The sequence below is a fragment of the Pan troglodytes genome, chromosome 20, assembly GCF_028858775.2.
Source record: "Pan troglodytes isolate AG18354 chromosome 20, NHGRI_mPanTro3-v2.0_pri, whole genome shotgun sequence".
Taxonomy (NCBI): domain Eukaryota; kingdom Metazoa; phylum Chordata; class Mammalia; order Primates; family Hominidae; genus Pan; species Pan troglodytes.
In genome coordinates, this window is record NC_072418.2 from 15,630,460 (window position 1) to 15,654,085 (window position 23,626).

The 23,626-nt window shown below is 52.9% G+C and overlaps 3 protein-coding genes across 4 annotated transcripts; 2 read left to right on the forward strand and 1 right to left on the reverse strand.

The window, feature by feature from the left end:
• Window positions 1–2,857: 2,857 nt before the first annotated feature.
• CALR (calreticulin) lies at window positions 2,858–9,197 on the forward strand. Its single transcript, XM_016935207.3, has 9 exons — window positions 2,858–3,489; window positions 3,853–3,954; window positions 4,147–4,350; window positions 4,772–4,866; window positions 4,962–5,171; window positions 5,260–5,373; window positions 5,463–5,606; window positions 8,254–8,346; window positions 8,430–9,197. Exons 1-9 carry the CDS (start codon window positions 3,399–3,401, stop codon window positions 8,619–8,621), a joined length of 1,245 nt encoding a protein of 414 aa, XP_016790696.2. The 5' UTR covers window positions 2,858–3,398; the 3' UTR covers window positions 8,622–9,197.
• Window positions 9,198–10,133: 936 nt separating this feature from the next.
• RAD23A (RAD23 homolog A, nucleotide excision repair protein) lies at window positions 10,134–18,369 on the forward strand. Of its 2 annotated transcripts, none has more exons than XM_016935208.3 (9): window positions 10,134–10,731; window positions 12,563–12,724; window positions 12,892–13,073; window positions 13,212–13,267; window positions 13,401–13,528; window positions 13,796–13,874; window positions 13,990–14,123; window positions 17,395–17,559; window positions 17,642–18,369. In XM_016935208.3, the coding sequence occupies exons 1-9, from the start codon at window positions 10,660–10,662 to the stop codon at window positions 17,753–17,755; spliced, it is 1,092 nt and encodes a 363-aa protein (XP_016790697.1). In that variant the 5' UTR covers window positions 10,134–10,659; the 3' UTR covers window positions 17,756–18,369. The 2 variants fall into 2 exon arrangements, with proteins under 2 accessions (XP_016790697.1, XP_016790698.1); XM_016935209.3 differs by having other exon boundaries at window positions 10,411–10,731; window positions 13,993–14,123.
• Window positions 18,370–18,885: 516 nt separating this feature from the next.
• GADD45GIP1 (GADD45G interacting protein 1) lies at window positions 18,886–21,974 on the reverse strand. Its single transcript, XM_001170430.7, has 2 exons — window positions 21,577–21,974; window positions 18,886–19,252 (listed from the first exon to the last, which is right to left on the reverse strand). Exons 1-2 carry the CDS (start codon window positions 21,924–21,926, stop codon window positions 18,934–18,936), a joined length of 669 nt encoding a protein of 222 aa, XP_001170430.2. The 5' UTR covers window positions 21,927–21,974; the 3' UTR covers window positions 18,886–18,933.
• Between the last annotated feature and the right edge of the window lie 1,652 nt (window positions 21,975–23,626).

Genomic DNA, 23,626 nt, shown 5'->3' on the forward strand with positions numbered 1-23,626 from the left:
CAGGTAGATTAGAATCCTAGATCTGCTGGCCAGGCTCAGTAATCCCAGCACTTTGGGAGGCTGAGGCGGGTGAATCACCTGAGGTCAGGAGTTCAAGACCAGCTTGGCCAAGATGGCGAAACCCCATCTCCTCTAAAAACACAAAAATTAGCTGGGTGCAGTGGGGGTGCCTGTAATCCCAGCTACACAGGAAGCTGAGGCAGGAGAATCACTTGAGCCTGGTAGGTGGAGCTTGCAGTGAGCGGAGATCGCACCACTGCACTCCAGCCTGGGTGACAGAGCAAGGCTCTGTCTCAAAAAAAAAAAAAAAAAAAAAAAGAATCCTAGATCTGTTATTTATGTCATTCAACCAGAAGGCGTAGTCTTTCTGTGCCTCAGTTTCTTGCTCACATGGAGGTGATTGGAACCCAGGTTACTGTGAGAATTAAATGCCCACACATATTCACACTGCTTACTAAATTGAGTGTGGCCCATGTTCGAACACTCTTATAAGCAGAACACATTTATTCCTTTTACATCACAATTATTATTTGAGTCTGTAAAATGGGATTACTCATATCCCCAAATCCTGACCCTATATGAGGTTCTGTATTAAGGATACATTTCTCAAAGTCCCTTCTCTCCTCCCATTTTATGTTGATTATTTATTTATTTATTTAGAGAGTGGGTCTCACTCTATTGCCCAGGCTGGAGTGCAGTGGCATGATCTTGGCTGACTGCAGCCTCCACCTCCTGGGCTCAAGCAATCCTCTCACCTTAGCCTCCCGAGTAGTTGGGACTACAGGTGTGTGCCAGCAGGCCAGGCTAATTTGTGTTATGTATATTATATATTATAATATATGCTATATATAATATACGTACTATTCATATATTTATGCATTATATATCATATATAATATATTATATATGTGTACATATATGTTTTTTGTAAGAACGAGGTCCCACCATGTTGCCCAGGCTGGTTTTGAACTGCCGGGCTCAAACAATCTGCCTGCCTCAGGTTCCCAAGGTGCTAGGATTACAAGTGTGAACTACCATGTCCAGCTTATTTTTATTTATTTTTGAGACAGGGTCTTGCTCTGTAACCCAGGCTAGAGTGTGCAGTGGCAACAACACAGCTCACGGCAGCGTCAACCTCCTGGTCTCAAGTGGTCCTCCTGCCTCAGCCTTCTGAGTAGCTGGGAACACAGGCAGGCGCCACTACGCCTGGCAATTAAAAAAAATGTTTTTGTAAAAATGGCCTCCTGCTATGTTGCCCAGGCTGGTCTTGAACTCCTGGCCTCAAGCATTCCTCCCATCTTGGCCTGCCAAAGTGTTGGGATTACAGGCGTGAGCCACTGTGCCCAGTGTGTTTTTAGTTAATTTCCACAAGAGTCCTTCCTTCCTCTCTTCTATCATGCAGCAAGTACTTTTTAAGCCTGTTCTGTGCCAGGTGCTGCAGGTGACACTGGAGGATGCAAAGTGAACAAAACAGGCAGTGTCTAACCTCAAGTAGGAAGCGCCAAGCCCACAGGTGCCTGACACAGGAATAGGAGGAACGGTCAGCAAGAGGCCTGGGATGGTCCCCGGGATCCTCATGGGGGGGACCAGACTAGGAAATACTGAATACTACTAGAGGAAGTGGTAGAACCCCAACTTCCCAGTTCATTCTCCCTCTTCTTTTTTTCGAGATGGAGTCTTGCTCTGTCACCTGGGCTGGTGGGCTGGAGTGGAGTGGCGTGATTTTGGCTCACTGCAATCTCTGGCTCCCAGGTTCAAGCGATTCTCCCACCTCAGCCTCCCGAGTACTGGGATTAGAGGCACCCGCCACCACGCCTGGCTAATTTTTATTTATTTATTTTTTTATTTTTAGTGGAGATGGGTTTTCACCTTGTTGGCCAGGCTGGTCTCGAACTGACCTAAAATGATCCGCCCGCCTCGGCCTCCCCAAGTGCTGGGTTTACAGGCGTGAGCCACCACACCCGGCCTCCATTTCTTTTTTTTTTTAACCAGAGACCCTTGCCAAGTCATTCCCCCCACTCCACTTTATTTTCCTTTTCATTTTTTCCTTCCTCTCTTTTCTGAGTCACAACCATTAGCCAGGAAGCACCCCCTCCCCACCCTCTTTCCTGGATCCCCCTCATTCCCTCCTTCCATAGTCCACTCCCGCGCTCCCAGGTCCAGGGCTTATTTGCCCAGAGTTTGGAAAACCCCCAGCTCTCCTTCCTCCTTTCTACAGCGTGGGGGCAGGGTACTGGTGCCAGTCACGTGCCTCTGGCTTCAGAAGAAGACTCTAGACTGGGGTCGGGGGGTGGGTCCTGCCCATCTCCCTAGCATCTTATCGTCCCTACCATCTGTGTCTTTTTTCCCTCCCCAAACGGAACCCCCTGCCCTCTCGCCTGTCTATAGCCGTTTAATTGCAAAAGCCAGGCCGTTTGTGGGAGACCACAGACAGCGACCCCCTTCATTTACCGGTTGAGAGGAGGGTAAAGGGGCTGCTGCAATCTGGGTAATAACCCTATCCCCACCCCAGGAGTCACAGTCACATCGTTAAGCCTTCCTCCCCTCTTGTCCCAGGACAGCTTTAAAAACGTTAAAAGCATTTCTGCTGGGTAGCATCTGGCCAGGGTCGCCCCCTCTGTCTGCTCAGGAACGTCTGTCGCTTCAGAGAGCTTAAGTGACTTGCCCCAGTCACACAGCAGCAGTCCGATAGGCTGCCAGGGCTCTAGGGGCAGAAGGAGGAGAGGGCTGGCATTCTTCCCACCGGCCCGCGTGACTGTAGCACCGGGGTGCAGCGAAGCCCCAGGGCCCCAACCCGTGAGCTCTCTCCCATCCCAGGCGGGGGTGGGGGAGCAGCAGTGGGGTGCTGGTTCTCAAATGCAAGATAAGAGCTGGCTAAGAAAGCCTTGCCCAGCCCCTCCACCTAGAGGGAATGGGAGGGAGAGAAGCTGAGGGCAGGGTCCCGGTCCCGCGTGGAGACAGCTGCGCTCCCGCGGTTTCTTTAAACGCCCAGATGGGCAACGACGCGCGCGGACGAGGGCGGGGTTGGGTTCAGGTCTGGTCACATGACCTGGCCTGAGGTGCTCGCGGCCCCCACCCCACCAGTGGGCGTCCCCTCCAACGCGTGGTCGACCATCATTGGTCGGTGGTGAGGCCAATAGAAATCGGCCATCTGGGAACCCAGCGTTCCGAGGCGCAGCCTAACCTAGTGAACCGACGAAGGTCCAATGGAAAAAGACGGCCATGGGCATAGACCAATGACAAAGTGGCAGGGGCGGGCCCAAGGGCTGGGTCAGGTTGGTTTGAGAGGCGGGTGGGTATAAAAGTGCAAGGCGGGCGGCGGCGTCCGTCCGTACTGCAGAGCCGCTGCCGGAGGGTCGTTTTAAAGGGCCCGCGCGCCGCCGCCCCCTCGGCCCGCCATGCTGCTATCCGTGCCGCTGCTGCTCGGCCTCCTCGGCCTGGCCGTCGCCGAGCCTGCCGTCTACTTCAAGGAGCAGTTTCTGGACGGAGGTAACGCCTGGTCCCGCCTCGAGGCCGCCCCGACGACGCGGCCGGCCCCCGATCCTGGATCTGCGTTGTCGCCCGTAATTACCGTTTAGAGGTCCAACACGGTGGCTCCCCGGGACTAGAGCCGCGGGCGATTTCTCTTCTGCGTCCCTGGGGAGCGCGGAGGGCGTAGCGGCCTCCCGCGGCGGGAGTTAGGGTTAGCCCGAGTATCTCTGAAGGCACCCGACGTGTCAAACTAGAGGTTGGAATGGGGAGAGTCGGGGATCTCCTTTCCTGTCCCCAGCAGCTTGTGGCTCTCGGCAGATGTTTGGTGTGGGGGGGGATTAGCACAGCCGCTCTGACCTACCCCTCTAATCCCCCACTTAGACGGGTGGACTTCCCGCTGGATCGAATCCAAACACAAGTCAGATTTTGGCAAATTCGTTCTCAGTTCCGGCAAGTTCTACGGTGACGAGGAGAAAGATAAAGGTAAGAGCCTGGGAGTGGGTGCTCAGATCCGAGAGGACTTCCTGGCAGAAGTCCTTGTCTGTACACACACAGCCGGGACAGTCCCCTTGGAGGAGGACAGGTGGAGGAAGTGGGGGAGTCTTCTCTATTCTCTAAGTCGAGGGTCCTCGCGGGTCAAGGCCCAACGGTGACCTCACTACCGTCCCGTCTCAGGTTTGCAGACAAGCCAGGATGCACGCTTTTATGCTCTGTCGGCCAGTTTCGAGCCTTTCAGCAACAAAGGCCAGACGCTGGTGGTGCAGTTCACGGTGAAACATGAGCAGAACATCGACTGTGGGGGCGGCTATGTGAAGCTGTTTCCTAATAGTTTGGACCAGACAGACATGCACGGAGACTCAGAATACAACATCATGTTTGGTGAGGGCCTGCTTCCTGGTGCTGACCTCTGTACCATTAGTTAGAGGGAGACCCAGACCCTATTGACTTTCTTAATAATGATTTTTTTTGGAAGGGGAGCTAAAAGAATAAGTCCCAGCAACAATTTATTGCATTATGATCGCAGATCTAGGCTGTTAATTTAATTTGCGTGTTTGTATATAGTTATTTCCCAATCTTACTAATGAGGATTTTGAGTTCTAGAGCACTGATTTTTTTTTTTTCTCCTTTAAACTTAAGGCTCCACCCACAGCCCATTCAGGACAGAATCAGGGTCTGAGTTTCTCTTCTCAGCCTTGACAGACCCGAGTTTAAGAACCAGGTCTTCCTTTTATAAAGAGGGGTGAGAGCCTCGAGATGATGGGTAGTCTCTGACTCTTAACTGGATCTGCTTCACACCTAGGTCCCGACATCTGTGGCCCTGGCACCAAGAAGGTTCATGTCATCTTCAACTACAAGGGCAAGAACGTGCTGATCAACAAGGACATCCGTTGCAAGGTGTGCCTGGGGGTGGTGGCAAATGGCTGTCATGGGGAGATTCAGAGGTCAGCCTCATTGGGGGGTGGCCCCCGCTCACCTTCTTCCTTCTTCAGGATGATGAGTTTACACACCTGTACACACTGATTGTGCGGCCAGACAACACCTATGAGGTGAAGATTGACAACAGCCAGGTGGAGTCCGGCTCCTTGGAAGACGATTGGGACTTCCTGCCACCCAAGAAGATAAAGGATCCTGATGCTTCAAAACCGGAAGACTGGGATGAGCGGGCCAAGATCGATGATCCCACAGACTCCAAGCCTGAGGTTGGTGTTTGGGCAGGGGCTCTGCTCTCCACATTGGAGGGTGTGGAAGACATCTGGGCCAACTCTGATCTCTTCATCTACCCCCCAGGACTGGGACAAGCCCGAGCATATCCCTGACCCTGATGCTAAGAAGCCCGAGGACTGGGATGAAGAGATGGACGGAGAGTGGGAACCCCCAGTGATTCAGAACCCTGAGTACAAGGTGAGTTTGGGACTCTGAGCAGGGCTGGGGCTCACAGTGGGGAGTGCACCAACCTTACTCACCCTTCGGTTTCCTTCTCCCTTCTGCAGGGTGAGTGGAAGCCCCGGCAGATCGACAACCCAGATTACAAGGGCACTTGGATCCACCCAGAAATTGACAACCCCGAGTATTCTCCTGATCCCAGTATCTATGCCTATGATAACTTTGGCGTGCTGGGCCTGGACCTCTGGCAGGTGAGACCTGGAGGAAAAAGGAGGATCCCTGGGGTACCTCAAGTGCATAAGATCACCCAAGAGGAAAGGGACAGGGTAGGCACCCCAGGTGGGTCTGACTCAAAAATGGTACTTCTTATAAACAGTACTTCCTGGTCTGTCCCTGTGAAGTCCTCACAGCAACCCCTTTAAGGTTGTACTTGCTGTGCACCGAGTACTTCCCCAAGTACTTTTATGCAAATCAACTTCTTTAAATACCCACAAAGACCTAGAAGGTGGTCAGGTAACCCAGTTTGTTAGCTGGGGCTGGGCACGGTGGCTCACCCTTACAATCACGGTACTTTGGGAGGCTGAGACAGGAGGATTGCTTGAGGCCAGGAGTTAGACAACTCAACCTAGCTTGGCAACACAGCGAGGAGACCCTGTCTCTACAAAAAAAATTTTTTTTTTTGAGACAGAGTTTCACTCTTGTTGCTGAGGCTGGAGTGCAATGGCACGATCTCAGCTCACTGTGCCCTCCGTCTCCTGGTTTCAAGCAATTCTCCTGCCTCAGCCTCCGGAGTAGCTGGGATTACAGGCATGTGCTACTATGGATGCCAGGCTAATTTTTTTTTTTTTTTTTTGGAGACCATGCCTTGCTCTGTCGCCCAGGCTGGAGTGCGGTGGTGTGATCTCTGCTCACTGCAAGCTCCGCACCACCCCCACAACCCCCCAGGTTCACTCCATTCTTCTGCCTCAGGGTCCCGAGTAACTGGGACTTACAGGCACCCGCCACCATGCCTGGCTAATTTTTTTGTATTTTTTTTTTATTACAGACATGGTTTCACCGTGTTAGCCAGGATGGTCTCCATCTCCTGACCTCATGAACCACCCACCTTGGCCTCCCAAAGTGCTGGGATTACAGGCGTGAGCCACCTCACCCAGCCTTTTTGTAGAGACAGGGCTTCATGTTGCCCAGGTTGGTCTCGAACTCCTGGCCTCAGGTCATCTGCCTGCCTCGGCCTCCCAAAGTGCTGGGATTACAAGGGTTAGCCACCATGCCTAGCCTCTACAAAAACTTTAAAAATTGGCGAGATGTCATGCATACCTGTAGTCCCAACTACCAAGGAAGAAGGATGATCACTTGAGCCTGAGGCATCGAGGCTGCAGTGAGCCATGATTGTGTCACTGCACTCCAGCCTGGGTGACAGAGTGAGACCCTCTCAAAAAAAGTTGGGACTTGGCCGGACACAGTGGCTCACACCTGTAATCCCAGCACTTTGGGAGGCCAAGGCGGGTGGATCACAAGGTCAGGAGATGGAGACCATCCTGGCTAACATGGTGAATGAAACCCCATCTCTAGTAAAAATACAAAAAATTTGCCAGGTGTGGTGGCAGGCGCCTGTAGTCCCAGCTACTCGGGAGGCTGAGGCAGAAGGATGACGGAGGCGGAGCTTGCAGTGAGCCGAGATGATGCCACCTCACTCCAGCCTGGGTGACAGTGAGACTCTGTCCCAAAAAAAAAAAAAAAAAAAAAATGCTGGGACTGAATTTTTGTCTGTTTTGGTCACTGAAATACCTTCTGTGCCCAAGACAGTTCTGGCGTGTAGTAGGTACCTGAAAAATACCTGAATAAGAGAGTGAGAAACAAGAAACAGGTGCAGAGAACTGAAGTCAGTGGCCCAAGGTCATGGGGGTAGGAAACCACAAAGCTGGGGTTTGAACCTGGGCAGTACAGCACCTGAGTCTCTCCATCTTTTTTTTTTTTTTTTTTTTTTTTAAGACAGAGTCTTGCTCTGTCACCCAGGTTGGAGTGCAGTGGCTTGATCTTGGCTCACTGCAGCCTCTGCCTTCCAGGTTCAAGTGATTCTCATGCCTCATCCTCTCGAGCAGCTGGAATTACAGGCATGCGCCACAACGCTGGGCTCTTTTTTTTTTTTAAGATGGAATTTCACTCGTTGCCCAGGCTGGAGTGCAATGGTGCAATCTCGGCGGCTCACCACAACCTCTGCATCCCAGATTCAAGCGATTCTCCTGCCTCGGCCTCCTGAGTAGCTGGGATTACGGGGATGCGCCATCACAGACCCTGGGCTAATTTTTTTTAGTAGAGACAGAGTTTCACTATGTTGCCCAGGTTGGTCTCGAACTCCTGGCCTCAAGTGATCCGTTCGCCATGGCCTCCCAAAGTGCTGGGATTACAGGCATGAGCCCGTCCCTGGCTGTCTCTCCATCTTTCCATCTTTTTTTTTTTTTTGGAGATGGAGTCTCATTCTGTCACCCAGGCTGGAGTGCAGTGGCACGATCTTGGCTCACTGCAAGCTTCGCCTCCTGGGTTCACATCATTCTCCTGTCTCAGCCTCCCAAATAGCTGGGACTACAGGCACTTGCCACCACGCCTGGCTGATTTTTTGTATTTTTAGTAGAGACAGGGTTTCACCGTGTTAGCCAGGGTGGTCTCGATCTCCTGACCTCGTGATCCGCCCACCTTGGCCTCTGGGCGAGGATTACAGGCGTGATCCACCTCACCTGGCCTCTCCATCTTTTTAACTGCAGTGTCAGCGGTGTTCCTTGTCTTCTCTGCAGATGCAGGCAGCAGGATATAGTGGTTATAGGAACACAGGTGGAAACCCTGTCCAAAGCAAGGGCTATCGGGTATCACCTCTGACCATCCTTCCCATTCATCCTCCAGGTCAAGTCTGGCACCATCTTTGACAACTTCCTCATCACCAACGATGAGGCATACGCTGAGGAGTTTGGCAACGAGACGTGGGGCGTAACAAAGGTGAGGCCTGGTCCTGGTCCTGATGTCGGGGGCGGGCAGGGCTGGCAGGGGGCAAGGCCCTGAGGTGTGTGCTCTGCCTGCAGGCAGCAGAGAAACAAATGAAGGACAAACAGGACGAGGAGCAGAGGCTTAAGGAGGAGGAAGAAGACAAGAAACGCAAAGAGGAGGAGGAGGCAGAGGACAAGGAGGATGATGAGGACAAAGATGAGGATGAGGAGGACAAGGAGGAAGATGAGGAGGAAGATGTCCCCGGCCAGGCCAAGGACGAGCTGTAGAGAGGCCTGCCTCCAGGGCTGGACTGAGGCCTGAGCGCTCCTGCCGCAGAGCTGGCCGCGCCAAATAATGTCTCTGTGAGACTCGAGAACTTTCATTTTTTTCCAGGCTGGTTCGGATTTGGGGTGGATTTTGGTTTTGTTCCCCTCCTCCACTCTCCCTCACCCCCTCCCCGCCCTTTTTTTTTTTTTTTTAAACTGGTATTTTATCTTTGATTCTCCTTCAGCCCTCACCCCTGGTTCTCATCTTTCTTGATCAACATCTTTTCTTGCCTCTGTCCCCTTCTCTCATCTCTTAGCTCCCCTCCAACCTGGGGGGCAGTGGTGTGGAGAAGCCACAGGCCTGAGATTTCATCTGCTCTCCTTCCTGGAGCCCAGAGGAGGGCAGCAGAAGGGGGTGGTGTCTCCAACCCCCCAGCACTGAGGAAGAACGGGGCTCTTCTCATTTCACCCCTCCCTTTCTCCCCTGCCCCCCCAGGACTGGGCCACTTCTGGGTGGGGCAGTGGGTCCCAGATTGGCTCACAATGAGAATGTAAGAACTACAAACAAAATTTCTATTAAATTAAATTTTGTGTCTCCCTCCTGTGTCTCCTTCTGGGGAAAGACAGACTTAAGGAAACCCAGCAGTGGTCTTTTTGGGGTGGGGGAGTTTTCCAGTATATCTCCTTTTTCAGCTATTGCTAGAGAGGTTGCTGAGTGTTCCACAAGATTCCAGGGACCCTTATTTACCCCATAACCCTCAAAACCAACGGGGGAATGGCTGTTGCTGCTGTAAATACACTCCACATACTAACTTACTGAATCCTTGAACCTAACTGGTAAGTTTTGGTTCTGTTTATTTATTTATTTTTAAGATAGACTCTTGCTCTGTTGTCCAGGCTGGCGTACAGTGGCTCAATCTGGTTCACCCTGCCCCTTAAACTGGCCTTTTTCATTCTTCTATTCCTTTGGGGTCCTGTGGCTCAGGCCAACCCCTCTGGGATGCCTCCAGGACTGGTAGATCCAAGGGAGAATTCTGTATTTAATGTAGTGAGGCTTTGAAAGTTAACATCTTTAAATACTTCTGGGGTCAGATTAGGGATAGTACAACAAAGTACTCCTGCCCGGAGACCCAAGAATGAAAATTGTAGGTTCATTCCAAAACTCCAGATCCCTAAAGAATGAATGAGGCTACAAAATGGCACCTTGCCCCCGCTTCCAACTTAAGGTTTTTTTTCTGTGCTTGGTGGCCTTTCAGGTATTTCTAGTTTTGAGTAACTTTCACTTTGACTGCTCTACAAGGGTTCCTGCCAGGATACCCAGACCAGAATAAAACTCATTTGGGGGCCGGGTACGGTGGTTCACGCCTGTAATCCCAGCACTTTGGGAGGCCGAGGCGGGTGGATCACCTGAGGTCAGGAGTTTTGAGACCAGCCTGGCCAACACGGTGAAACCCAATACAAAAAATTATCCGGGCGTGGTGGGGGGTGCCTGTAATCCCAGTTACTCGGGAGGCTGAGGCAGGAGAATTGCATGAACCCGGAAGGCGGAAGTTGCAGTGAGCCGAGATCGCGCCACTGCACTCCAGCCTGGGTGACAGAGACTGTTTCAAAGAAAAAATTCTCATTTGGAAGAGGCAAAAAATGAGGTTTTTACAGAAGAAATACAAATGTCTGTAACCAGTACAGGTACATGAAAACTTTGTTAAAAATTCATTTGAGCGTGAGAGTGGGGACACCAGAGTCACTTTGCAGCCCCGTGACGTCACCGATAACGGGCATGGCGTCACTCATGAGACCACGTGTGCGGGCCGACCAAGAAGCCCCGCCCACAACGCGGAGTTTAGTCTGCGCGTGCCTCGCTCGAGAACGCGCTCGTGCGCATCCCCACAAAGGCCAAGGAGGGCGTGCGCAGGTCACGTGCGCCGGTGGTCAGCGCGCGCATTGCCTGCCCCGGAAGTGGTCGGCGCGCGGCGCGGCGCGCCTGGGCGCTAAGATGGCGGCGGCGTGAGTTGCATGTTGTGTGAGGATCCCGGGGCCGCCGCGTCGCTCGGGCCCCGCCATGGCCGTCACCATCACGCTCAAAACGCTGCAGCAGCAGACCTTCAAGATCCGCATGGAGCCTGACGAGACGGTGCGGGCCGGGCCGGAGCCCGGGGGCGGGAGCGACGGGTTTCGGGGGTGGGGTGGGGGCGGGGAGGCTAGAATCCCAACGGGAGGGGCAGGGAGGACGGCGCGGGTCGGCCCTGCCCAGACCCCCGACCTGCCCGACTTTCCCGGACCCCCCGATGGTCTTTGGCCCAGCCCCCAGCCGATCGGGCGGCGCTCCTGCGCCGGTCTCCGGGCGAGGCCCCACCCCCGGGGCGCTGGCCAGGCCCCGGCTCCAATGTCAGCGCTCTCGCGGGGCGCGGGAGTCACAAGCTCGGATTCCTGGGCAGGCCAAGCTCTCCAGGACTGGGCTTCACGTTCCCAGCTTTGCAGGCGTCTCCTTGGGACACTGGTGGTCGAATCTAGGAGTAATGACCAGGAGATACTGAGTAGTGACGACAACAACGATGTTAATGATAATAAACGGGTCTCAGTCTTTATAATTTTGGTGGTCCGTGTTTGTTGGCCGTTTATTTTTTATCAGTCACCGAGTGTTGTAGTGTTGTTTTACCGCTCTGCAAAACGGGGTTGTCATTGGGGACCTCTGACCATTTTACAGATGTGGAAACCTAGGGATTGAGGAACTTTGCCACAGTCACACACAAGTAATGGCAGAGCTGGGATTCAAATTCGGTTCTGCCTCGTGTGAGCGTCCACGATATAAATATTATGCTGCCTTTTTAGTCAAAAGTAGAATTAGGACCTAATTAAAACATACTGAGTGTCTATTGGGTACTTGGCGCTTTTTGCATAGTGAGGGAGACATTGAAGTCCACTTTTTGTAGAAAAGGAAACACACATTTTTTGATCCGCTCAAGTGTTTGGCTTTGGGCAAGTTAACCCGCCTACCTGTCTGTGCCTCCGTTTTCTCAAATATCAAATGAACCGATCGCCTGCTGGCTTCCGCCTGTAATCCCAGCACTTAGGGAGGCAGAGGCAAGAGGAGCCCTTGAGCCTAGGAATTCGAGATCATCCTGGCAACACAGTGAGACCCCGTTCTCTACAAAAAAAAGAAACAAAAATCAATAAATAAAATGAGACCAATTAAACGTATTTCATAGGAAACTTAAAAGGTATGACACATATACATTTACAGCAGCACTATTGGCCAGGCACGGTGGCTCATGCCTCTAATCCTGATGATTTGGGAGGCAGAGGCAGGAGGATTGCTTGAGGCCAGGAGTTTGAGACCAGCCAGCCTAACATAGGGAGACTCTTATCTACAAGAAAAAAAATTATTTTTAATTAGCCTGGAGTGGTGGTGTGTACCTTTAGTCCTAGTTACTCCCGAGGCTGGACAAGAGTACCAGTTGAGCCCAGGAGTTTGAGGCTGCAGTGAGCGATGATCGTGCCACATCAATCCAGCATGGGTGGCAGCGAGATCCTGCCTCTTAAAATTAAAAAAGAAATATCACTATTAACTATTAGTCACTTATTGTCCAAGGTAGAGTGTAGAGTGGGGGACTGTCCCCTTTATTCTGTTAATTATACTTTATACCACCCGAAATTACATTTTCTTCACATTAGTGTTCTCTCATTGAGAGCAGGGACTTACTTGTGTTGAGTTTGTTCTGTGCTGTGGCCTCTGTGTCTAAAACAGCACCTGGCACATAATGGGTGTTTAGTATAAGTAAATACTGTGTTGAATGGCATGATGATTGAATGAATTCAAATCTAGCATGCTTTAGATGCTGAGAAAGCTTAAAAAACCCAGCGTGCTTGCCTTTCTGCCATCAGGGCTGGCAGTTTCTGTCCTAAACTAGAAGGGAAAAGAGAATCTTGGGGTCTCCAGTGACTGTCTGTACCACTCCCTCTAGGTGAAGGTGCTAAAGGAGAAGATAGAAGCTGAGAAGGGTCGTGATGCCTTCCCCGTGGCTGGACAGAAACTCATCTATGCCGGCAAGATCTTGAGTGACGATGTCCCTATCAGGGACTATCGCATCGATGAGAAGAACTTTGTGGTCGTCATGGTGACCAAGGTGGGTGACGTGTGCTGGCTGGGAGGGTGGGTGGACGAGCTGGGGAGCTGGCAAAGAGCCTGTGTGCCCAGGAGAGATTAGCTGTGAACAGGGCGGGGCCACAGCGGAGCGGGTTGTTGGGTCTGATAGGGTTGCTGATGCCAGCTCCCTTTTTCTTGCTGTTGCAGACCAAAGCCGGCCAGGGTACCTCAGCACCCCCAGAGGCCTCACCCACAGCTGCCCCAGAGTCCTCTACATCCTTCCCGCCTGCCCCCACCTCAGGCATGTCCCATCCCCCACCTGCCGCCAGAGAGGACAAGAGCCCATCAGAGGAATCCGCCCCCACGACGTCCCCAGAGTCTGTGTCAGGGTAAGGCGGGGGCAGCAGTCCCAGCTTGGGCCCTGTCCTCCTAGCACATTCCAGCGTCCACATAAGTGGTCCCACACACCTGGAGGGAGGGCAAGCCGCCGGAAGCCAGGGTCCGATTTCTCTCTCTTGAATTTGCAGCTCTGTTCCCTCTTCAGGTAGCAGCGGGCGAGAGGAAGACGCGGCCTCCACGCTAGGTGGGTGGGTGGTCCCCAGGGCAGAGGTGACTGGGTGCCCCAGCCATCAGCTGGGCCTTGTCTGGGTGCGGGAGGGCCTGGGAGCTGCCCTTTCCTCTTCCTGGTGACCTAGGCTTTGCTGCTTCCTCCACAGTGACGGGCTCTGAGTATGAGACGATGCTGACGGAGATCATGTCCATGGGCTATGAGCGAGAGCGGGTCGTGGCCGCCCTGAGAGCCAGCTACAACAACCCCCACCGAGCCGTGGAGTATCTGCTCACGGTGAGGTGGGGCTTCCGCCTCGCGGGGAGGCCTTGAGGGAGTACCCAGGCGTCACTGCCCTGATGGGCGGTTGGGAAGGCAAAACCTGCCCTGAAAAGCCTTTGGGTAGTGATTCTAGCCACTAAAGGCTTCCCACAGGAGGCTGGATGTGAGTGATAGGTGGGCCTCTGGAGGGCAGGGCCGAGGCCTCATCTGTGTCCTGCCAGGGCATGGAGGAGGGTGGCAGCAGGAGGTATGTGCATTAGAACTAAACAGGACCCCTGACAGGGAATTCCTGGGAGCCCCGAGCCAGAACACGGTTCTGTCCAGGAGAGCCAGGTATCGGAGCAGCCGGCCACGGAAGCAGGTGGGTGTGCACATGCCGCATCTGCCCTCCAGGTACCTGACTCACATCACACTCCACCCCGCAGTGCTCCTAGGAGCCCGGCGTGGTGTCTGACTGCACCCCTTCCTACTACCAGCAGGAGAGAACCCCCTGGAGTTCCTGCGGGACCAGCCCCAGTTCCAGAACATGCGGCAGGTGATTCAGCAGAACCCTGCGCTGCTGCCCGCCCTGCTCCAGCAGCTGGGCCAGGAGAACCCTCAGCTTTTACAGGTGTGGTCCCAAGGGCAGAGGGAGCTAGGGCAGCCACCATTTCCCTTCCCTGTGGGCACCAGAGTCCATAACACGTAGGAATCGTTCTAGGTCTGGAAAGCAGGACTAAGCACATGCTTCCCCCACGCCCCTGTGCTTCCCGTGACCTGGTGACCCCCATGGTTTCTCAGTCTTCCCAACCACCTTGTAAGGTGTGGGTGCTGTCAACATCACCTCCCACAGAAGAAGACACCGGAAACTTAGAGCAGCCTGTCATTCCCAGGGTCACGCAGCTGGTAGTGTGTGTGTCTGCCTCCTGCCTCGGGGTGGGGTCCTGGGCTGGGGCTCTGGCTTCACATACAGATGGTGCTGCGTAAATGTCTGTAAGGTGGCATGACGTCACCCAGGACAGCTGTGCCCCAGTTGGCTCTGGGACGACTCTGCTCAGTGAGGCTCCATCTTGCCCTTGAAGGTTCACAGGAAGAGTGGGGGAGTGGCCCCCTGGGTGCAAGTAGGTTCCTCTGGGTTCTCGGTGAAGTGCCTACCGGTCTTGGCTCAGGACCCTGCTGTCTGACCCTTCTCCTCTCACTTCTCAGTCCCTTGCCAGCTCCTCCTGGTCGGTCGTGTTCTTCATCTGCACTCAGCCCTCCCTCATAGTGTCCTGGGGCCTTCAGTCTGTATGGGAACCCCCAAATCTATGTAGCCAGCCCAGGCCTCTCTGAATGCCACACTCCATGGCTGGCTTAATTAACTCTCCATCAAAGTGCTCCCTAGACTAGACTTCTAAGACTTAGAACAGACCTCCCCAGTCCTCCCCGATCTCTGCAAGGATTAGCTTGGGGTTGCTTCAGCCCCAGGCCCTGGGGATCTGCTGGGGTCCACCCCTTGTCCTGTCTGCTCTTCCCACTCAGCCCCTCCCTGCACTCCAGCTCCCTGGCAGCCTCTTCCTGGGCCTCTGCCACTGCATAGTCCCACAGTCCACTTTTCAACCATGAGGCAGATGACTAAAAAGCACTTTCTTTTCTTTTTTTTTTTAAGAGGAAATCTCGCTCTGTCGCCCAGGCTGGAGTGCAATGGCGCAATCTCGGCTCATTGCAACCTCCGCCTCCCGGGTTCAAGCGATTCTTTTGCCCCCGCCCGAGTAGCTGGGACTACAGGTGCCCGCCACCATGCCTGACTAATTTTTTGTATTTTTAGTAGAGACGGGATTTCACCCTGTTAGCCAGGATGGTCTCAATCTCCTGACCTAATGATCTGCCCGCCTTGGCCTCCCAAAGTGCTGCAATTACAGGCATGAGCCATCACGCCTGGCTGTCTGAAAAGCACTTTCTTCTTTAATGTGAAAATGATCAGATGCATACAATGGTAGAGTTATATCAGAGCTTCCAGATACCCAGGTAGGGCACAGTGGCTCATGCCTGTAATCCCAGCACTTTGGGAGGCTAAGGCAGGCAGACCACTTGGTCAGGAGTTTTAGACCAGCCTGGCCAACATGGCAAAAACCCGTCTCTACTATAAATACAAAAAGTAGCTGAGCATGGCGGCAGGCCACTGTAGTCCCAGCTACTCAGGAGGCGGAAGCAGGAGAATTGCTTGAACCCAGGAGGCAGAAATTACAGTGAACCGAGATTGCCCCACTGCACTCCAGCCTGGGTGACAGAGTGAGAGTGTCTCAAAAAGAACAGAAACAAAAATGAACAAATGAACTTCCAGATACCTAAACCCAACACCCAGATGAGTTCACTTTTTTTGGTTTGGGGGCTGGTAGGTGGGAATAGAGACAGGGTCTATGTTGCCCAGGCTGGTTTTGAACTCTTGGGCCCAAGCAGTTCCTCCTGCCTTGCCTCCCAAATTGTTGAGGTTAAAGGTGTGAGCCACCACACCCGGCCAAGTTCACCTTTCTAAAAGATCCACAGACCACGTCTTTTCCCGTGTAACTGTCACCACCGTGGCTTCCCCCTGCTCTAGAAAATGGGTCTGACTTGGGCCTTCCTCTCTGATGTCATTGTTTGCCTCCTCCCCCTTCCCTTGTTCGCTGTTTTTTGTTTTTTGTTGTTTGTTTGTTTTTGAGATGGAGTTTCGCTCTTGTTGCCCAGGCTGGAGTGCAGTGGCGCGATCTCAGCTCACCGCAACCTCCGCCTCCTGGGTTCAAGAGATTCTCCTGCCTCAGCCCCCAGAGTAGCTGGGATTACAGCCATGTGCCACCACGCCCTGCTAATTTTATATTTTTAGTAGAGATGGGATTTCTCCATGTTGGTCAGGCTGCTCTCAAACTCCTGACCTCAAGTGATCTGCCTGCCTCAGCCTCCCAAAGTACTGGGATTGCAGGCATGAGGCACCGTGCCCAGCCCCATTCACTCTGTTCCTGCTTCTGTTTCTGAGACTTCCCAGATGCATCCACCCTGGGCCTTTGCACTTGCTGTTTGCTTTACCTGGAGGAAACCCTCTGCATCCGCCATACTGCTGGCCTCTCCACCAGCCCTCATCTGCAGTTCCTTCCTAGCCAGACACTTGCAGTTGTCTGGTTCATTTATTGGCTCACTCACTTATTTTTGAGAGTCTGTTGCCCAGGCTGGAGTGCAGTGGCACAGTCTCGGCTCCCTGCAACCTCTGCCTCCCGTGTTCAAGTGATTCTCCTACCTTAGCCTTCTTGAGTAGATGGGATTACAGGCACGTGCCATCACACCCAGCTAATTTTTGTATTTTAGTAGAGACGGGGTTTCACCATATTGGCCAGGCTGGTCTCGAACTCCAGGCTGGTCTAGAATCACCTGAAGTGATTATAGGTGTGAACCACTGCAGCCAGCCTATTTATGTATTTATTTATTCAAGACAGGGTCTTGCTCTGTTGCCCAGGCTGGAGTTCAGTGGCTTACTGCAGCCTCCGCCTCCTGGGTTCAGTCTTATGCCTCAGCCTGCCAAGTAGCTGGGATTACAGGCGTCTGCCACCACACCTGGCTACTTTTTGTATTTTTAGTAGAGATGGGGGTTCACCATGTTGGCCAGGCTGGTCTCAAACTCCTGACCTCAAGTGATCCACCTGCCTCTGCCTCCCAAAGTGCTGGGATTACAGGTGTGAGCCACCGCGCCCGGCTTATTTCTTGGCTCACTTAAAAGCACATCATCAGCTCTTCCAGGGTAGGGCTTGTGTCGACTGCTATGTTGTGTTTGGCCAGAACAGGCTCCTCTGGATATTTGCCTGACTGAATGAAAAAGCAAGGGCTGTGATGACCTGGGGAGAGGAGGGGACCAGGGCTATGAATTACCTTCCCTTCCCCACCCTCTCCTGCAGCAAATCAGCCGGCACCAGGAGCAGTTCATCCAGATGCTGAACGAGCCCCCTGGGGAGCTGGCGGACATCTCAGATGTGGAGGGGGAGGTGGGCGCCATAGGAGAGGAGGCCCCGCAGATGAACTACATCCAGGTGACGCCGCAGGAGAAAGAAGCTATAGAGAGGGTAAGAGGCCTGGCTGAGGGGTGACTGCAGGTGGGCAGGACCCCTACCCTCTCCTGCTCACACTTAACCCATCTTCCCACAGTTGAAGGCCCTGGGCTTCCCAGAGAGCCTGGTCATCCAGGCCTATTTCGCGTGTGAAAAAAATGAGAACTTGGCTGCCAACTTCCTCCTGAGTCAGAACTTTGATGACGAGTGATGCCAGGAAGCCAGGCCACCTAAGCCCCCACCCTACCCTTATTCCATGAAAGTTTTATAAAAGAAAAAATATATATATATTCATGTTTATTTAAGAAATGGAAAAAAAAATCAAAAATCTTAAAAAAAAAAACAAGCAAACAGTCCAGCTTCCTGTCCTCCTAAAGTGGCCCCTGTTCCCATCTCACTCTGAGAAGACCCGGGCCAGACAGCTGTCCCCCCGTCCTCCTCCCCAGCCCAGCCTGCTCAGAGAAGCTGGCAGGACTGGGAGGCGACAGATGGGCCCCTCTTGGCCTCTGTCCCAGCTCTCTGCAGCCAGACGGAAAGGCAGCTGCTTGCCTCTCCATCCTCCGAAAAACCCCTGAGGACCCCCCTGCCCCCATCCTCTTCTAGGATGAGGGGAAGCTGGAGCCCCAACTTTGATCCTCCATTGGAGTGGCCCAAATCTTTCCATCTAGGGCAAGTCCTGAAAGGCCCAAGGCCCCCTCCCCAGTCTGGCCTTGGCCTCCAGCCTGGAGAAGGGCTAACATCAGCTCATTGTCAAGGCCACCCCCACCCCAGAACAGAACCGTGTCTCTGATAAAGGTTTTGAAGTGAATAAAGTTTTAAAAACTAGCCCTATGGTCTGTGCCTGCTGGGGCTCCCCGCGCCCACCTGTCTGGGTCTTGGGGGGCTGGCTGGGCACAGGCAGGCATGGTGACGGGTGCCTGGAAGGGGAAGAGGAGTCTGTGAATCCTTGCAGATTGAGGCTTCCAGTGTCTCCTCCCCCAGTGTGTCATTTCCAGGCAGTGGACCCCAGCCCAACGTTACAAGGACTGCTTCTCCCCGGCCCCCACCATCATCACCACAGTCTGTTTTGGCTATACTTCCCCCCCACCAGCCTTGTAATTGGCTAATTACTGGAGATGAATGTTGGTAAACAGAAGCCTTCTTCTCTTCTGCCATCTGCTTCTCCATTATTTGCCCATTGCACACCCCCCTTTTCCTCCCACTGAAGCCCCAGTTAGTCAGCAGGGCCTAGAATCCCTGTCCCCTTTTGAGTACAGCCAAGTGGGGGATTCCCCAGCCCTTAAGTATTGGGGGAGGAACCAGGGGACCCAGAGAGGCACACCTTGAGAGGACGCAGATCTCTTCAGGGGTACTGCCAGGTAGTAGGCTTTATTGGGAAGGGACAAAGCCTCAGGAGCTGGGTGCCCCAGAGGCTGCTGGGTCTTGAGCCACAGCTGCAGCCAATGCAGCAGCTCGCGCCTCCTTCTTCCGTTTCTGTTTTTCCTCCTTGAGGCGCTTGCGCTCCTTCTTCTCTAGGTCCTGGAGCAGCTCCTGGAAGCGGGCACTCCTTGGGTCCACCTGGTAGCCCAGGAGCTCCTGGGCCTCAGCCTGCAGTTGGGCCCTCCTCTCCTTGTCAGCCTGGGCCTTCTCCCAGTTCTCCCGCTGCTGCTGCCGCCAGTTCACAATCATCTGTGGCATCTTGGCCATGCACTCTGCGATGTGCTGCTCCCTGCAGGGGAGGGAGAGTGGGCTGTGACACTGGCACTCAGCCAGGGCAGAGCCCACCCACCCATATCTCACCCATAGGCCTTTGCCCACGAGCCTGCCTCAACTCCCCCAGTAGATTAACTGTCAGGAAAAGCCCTTGACAAGTGAAGAAACGGGAAGAGATGATGAGAAAGTTACCTGTGCATGAATTTGATCACAAGGGCATGTCAAGCCCCAGTAAACCCCCGGTGCCAAAGCCAAATCAACATTTCACTGAGCTGCCTAGTGAGCAAGCCAAGTGCCACTCCCATGGATAATTTCACACCTTTATTTCATAGACATTGCTGAGCACTTCCTGTACAGAGGCCAGGCCCAATTCTAGGCACAGGAGTGAAAGCAAGAAAGACATTTCCCACCAATCCTTGAGTTTGTAGCTACCAGTCACAGCCCCATTTTTTTCTTTTAAGTTCAGGGGTACAAGTGCAGGTTTGTTACATAGGTAAACTTGTGTCATGGGGTTTTTTTGTACAGATTTATTTCATTACTCAGGTATTAAACCTAGTACCCAGAGGTCATTTTTCCTGATCCTCTCCCTCCACCCTCCAGAAAGCCCTAGTGTGTGTTGCTCCCGTGTGTCCATGTGTTCTCATCATTTAGTTCCCACTTACAAGTGAGAACACGTATTTGGTTTTCTGTTCCTGTGTTAGTTTGCTAGGGATGATAGCCTCCAGCTCCTGTCGTGTCCCTGCGAAGGACATGATCTCGCTCTTTTTTATGACAGCCTCATTTAAGGATTAGAAAAGTAAAAGAATTAAGCCCTATAATGGTCATCTGGCTGAGGAGGGGCAGAAACAGGAGTCCCTGCTCCATGATTCCCTGCCTGGGTGATCAGACGCATGACTTCACTTCGCCAAGCCTCAGTTTCCTCATCTCTAAAATTAGGGCAATCCCTTCTTCCTCTTAAGGCTATTAGGAAAACAAGAAGGTTAAACACCAGGAACACACTTGACCTACCCCCTTCACGCTCCAGGATGTGGCATTATCTATAAGAGATGCCCCTGGTCTGGCCGGACGCGGTGGCTCACGCCTGTAATCCTAGCACTTTGGGAGGCCGAGGCAGGTGGATCACCTGAGGTCAGGAGTTTGAGACCAGCCTGGCCAATATGGCGAAACCCCATCTCTACTAAAAATACAAAAAATGAGCCGGGTGTGGTGGTGGGCGCTTGTAATCCCAGCTACTCGGGAGGCTGAAGCAGGAGAATCTGTTGATCCTGGGAGGCAGAGGTTGCAGTGAGCTGAGATTGCACTCCAGCCTGGACAACAAGAGCAAAACTCTGCCTCAAAACAACAACAACAACAACAACAAAAAGATGCCCCTGGTCCTTCAGACCTGCCTCTGTATCTGACCTCTGCCCTCTTGGTTCCAGGACCCATCACCTTCCTGCCCTCACCTTTTCCCCAGCCACACTGGCTTCCTGGCTGTTCTTTAAGGCATATCGTATCTCAGGGCATTTGCCCCAGCTGTTCCCTTTACCAGAAACTTTCTACCCAAGAGATCGCCCCATAGCTAAGTCTGGTTATTCAGGTCTTTGCTTAAACATCACCTCCTCAGAGAGGCCTGAGGCTTCCCAAACCAAAGCTGCCCTCAGGCACGTACTCTTCACTCTTTTACCTTCCTACTAGTCGGCTGTCACCATTGGTATTATCTTGCCTGTCAGCTGTCGCCATCTGATATTAAGGGCCCTTTTGGGGCCTGCCTCGGCCTCCCAAATAACTGGGATTACAGGCACGAGCCACCGCCCCCGGCCTGGGACAGGGTCTTGCACACGGTATGCGCTCAGTAAAGACTTGGTGGTGATGGCCGGACGTGATGGCTCACGCCTGTAATCCCGGCACTTTGGGAGGCTGGGGCAGGTGGATCACTTGAAGTAAGGAGTTTGAGACCAGCCTGGCCAACCTGGTGGAACCCCGTCTCTACTAAAACTACAAAAATTTGCCGGGCGTGGTGGTGCACGCCTGTAATCCCAGCTACACGGGAGGCTAAGGCGGGAGAATCGCTTGAACCGGGGAGGCGGAGGTTGCAGTGAGCCAAGATCTTGCGACTGCACTCCAGCCTGGGCAACAGAGCGAGACTCTTGTCTCCAAAAAACAAACAAACAAAAAAAACTTGCTGATGAATGACTAAATGGACGTTATTCTGAGTTTGTTTTGCGGCCAGGTGAGCGTATACATAAATCTACAACATGCAGATGCTGCGACGTGACCCCGAAGGGGTAGGCACGGTTTGGGGCCCAGTTCGCCCACGGGGCACAGAGGGCAGCCCCGCGTCTGCCTGCACGCACGCACCTCTCCCGACACTTCTGCTCTTCGGCCAGCTGCTTCACCCGCAGCGACTCCTGCATGGTCGCCAGGCTTGGGTACCATTCGCGTTCTTCGGCCTCCAGCTCCCGCAGCTGCTCCGGCGACGGCCATAACGAACCGGGGACCACCCCGGAGGCGGCGCCGTAACGCGCGAACTGCTTAGCCGCGTAGCGCGGTCCCAGCTGCCACCGCGGGGTCAGGAGGTCCTCGGGGTCTGGCCACCGGGGTCCCGGCCTGCGGCGCGGGGGCGGCCGCGCCCGGTAGCCACGGGAACCCGGGGCCAGGGTCGCCGCCACACCTAGTAGGCTGCGTGCCTGTCGCACGGACGCCGCCATCTTGGCTGTGCGGGGTCCTCACAGGCCCGCCGGGCTGTCCATGCCCGGTGCCTGAGCGCGAGGCCCGGTGTGGGCCAGGGCAGGGCGAGGGGTGTCCCTGCTGCCTCAGTTCGGGGGAGGGCGGAGAAGGGGATAGTATGGGTTTTATACGTTTCCAAGTATAACTTTAAATTTTAGTTAAGCAGTTACTGATTAAAGTCATTTTTAATTTTCACTTTTTTTCTTCTCCTTTCTGCACACTGACACTTAAAAATATATATTTTTAGTCGGGCGCGGTGGCTCACGCCTGTAATCCCAGCACTTTGGGAGGCCGAGGCGGGCGGATCACCTGAGGTCGCGAGTTCGAGACCAGTCTTTTTTTTTTTTTTTTCGAGACAGAGTCTCGCTCTGTCGCCCAGGCTGGAGTGTAATGCCGTGATCTCGGGTCACTGTAACCTCCGCCTTCCGGGAGGAGAGGAGAAACCCCGTCTCTACTAAAAATACAAAATTAGCCGGGCATGGTGGCGCATGCCTGTAGTCCCAGCTCCTCGGGAGGCTGAGGCAGGAGAATCGCTTGAACCCGGGAGGCGGAGGTTGGGGTGGGCCGAGATCGTGCCATTGCATTCCAGCCTGGGTAACAAGAGCGAAACTCCGTCTAAAAAAATTAATAAATAAAAATAAATATATACATGCATACACACACACACACATATACATATATATATATACGCTCACCTGGCTACAAATATATATTTGTGTATTTTTTTTCTAAGTGTTCAGTGTTCTTTGGGTAAAAATTGTATTTTTGTTTTTTGCATATCAGAAACCATACTGTTTTATTCATTCATGTGTCTTCTGTGCACACAGTAGCCCTCCAATGAATAATCTGAAATCATGTTGAATGAACACATTGAAAAATCAAAAATAAGAGGCTGTGGCAGGGCCACTGATATGGTTTGGCTCTGTGTCCCCAACCAAATCTCATCCTGAATTATAATCCCCATGTGTCCAGGGAGGGACCTGTAATCCCCACATATCGGGGAAGGGAGGTGGTTGGATCACGGGGGTGGTTTCCCCCATGCTATTCTTTTTTTTTTTTTTTTGCCTTCAAAAAGTTTTTTTTATTTTATCTTATTATTATACTTTAAGTTTTAGGGTACATGTGCACAACGTGCAGGTTTGTTACATATGTATACATGTGCCATGTTGGTGTGCTGCACCCATTAACTCGTCATTTAGCATTAGGTATATCTCCTAATGCTATCCCTCCCCCCTCCCCCCACCCCACAACAGTCCCCGGTGTGTGATGTTCCCTTTCCTGTGTCCATGTGGTCTCATTGTTCACTTCCCACCTATGAGTGAGAACATGCGGTGTTTGGTTTTTTGTCCTTGCGATAGTTTGCTGAGAATGATGGTTTCCAGTTTCATCCATGTCCCTACAAAGGACATGAACTCATAATTTTTTATGGCTGCGTAAAAATTATATTTTTAACTTTACTTTTATACATTTAAACTAGCATTTATTAGGCTGGGCTTGGTGGCTCACGCCTGTAATCCCAGTACTTTGGGAGGCTGAAGCGGGCAGATCACTTGAGGTCAGGAGTTGGAGACCAGCCTGACCAACATGGCAAAACCTTGTCTCTACTAAAAATACAAAAATTACCTGGGCGTGGTGGTGGGCGCCTGTAATCCCAACTACTCAGGAGGCTGAGGCAGGAGAA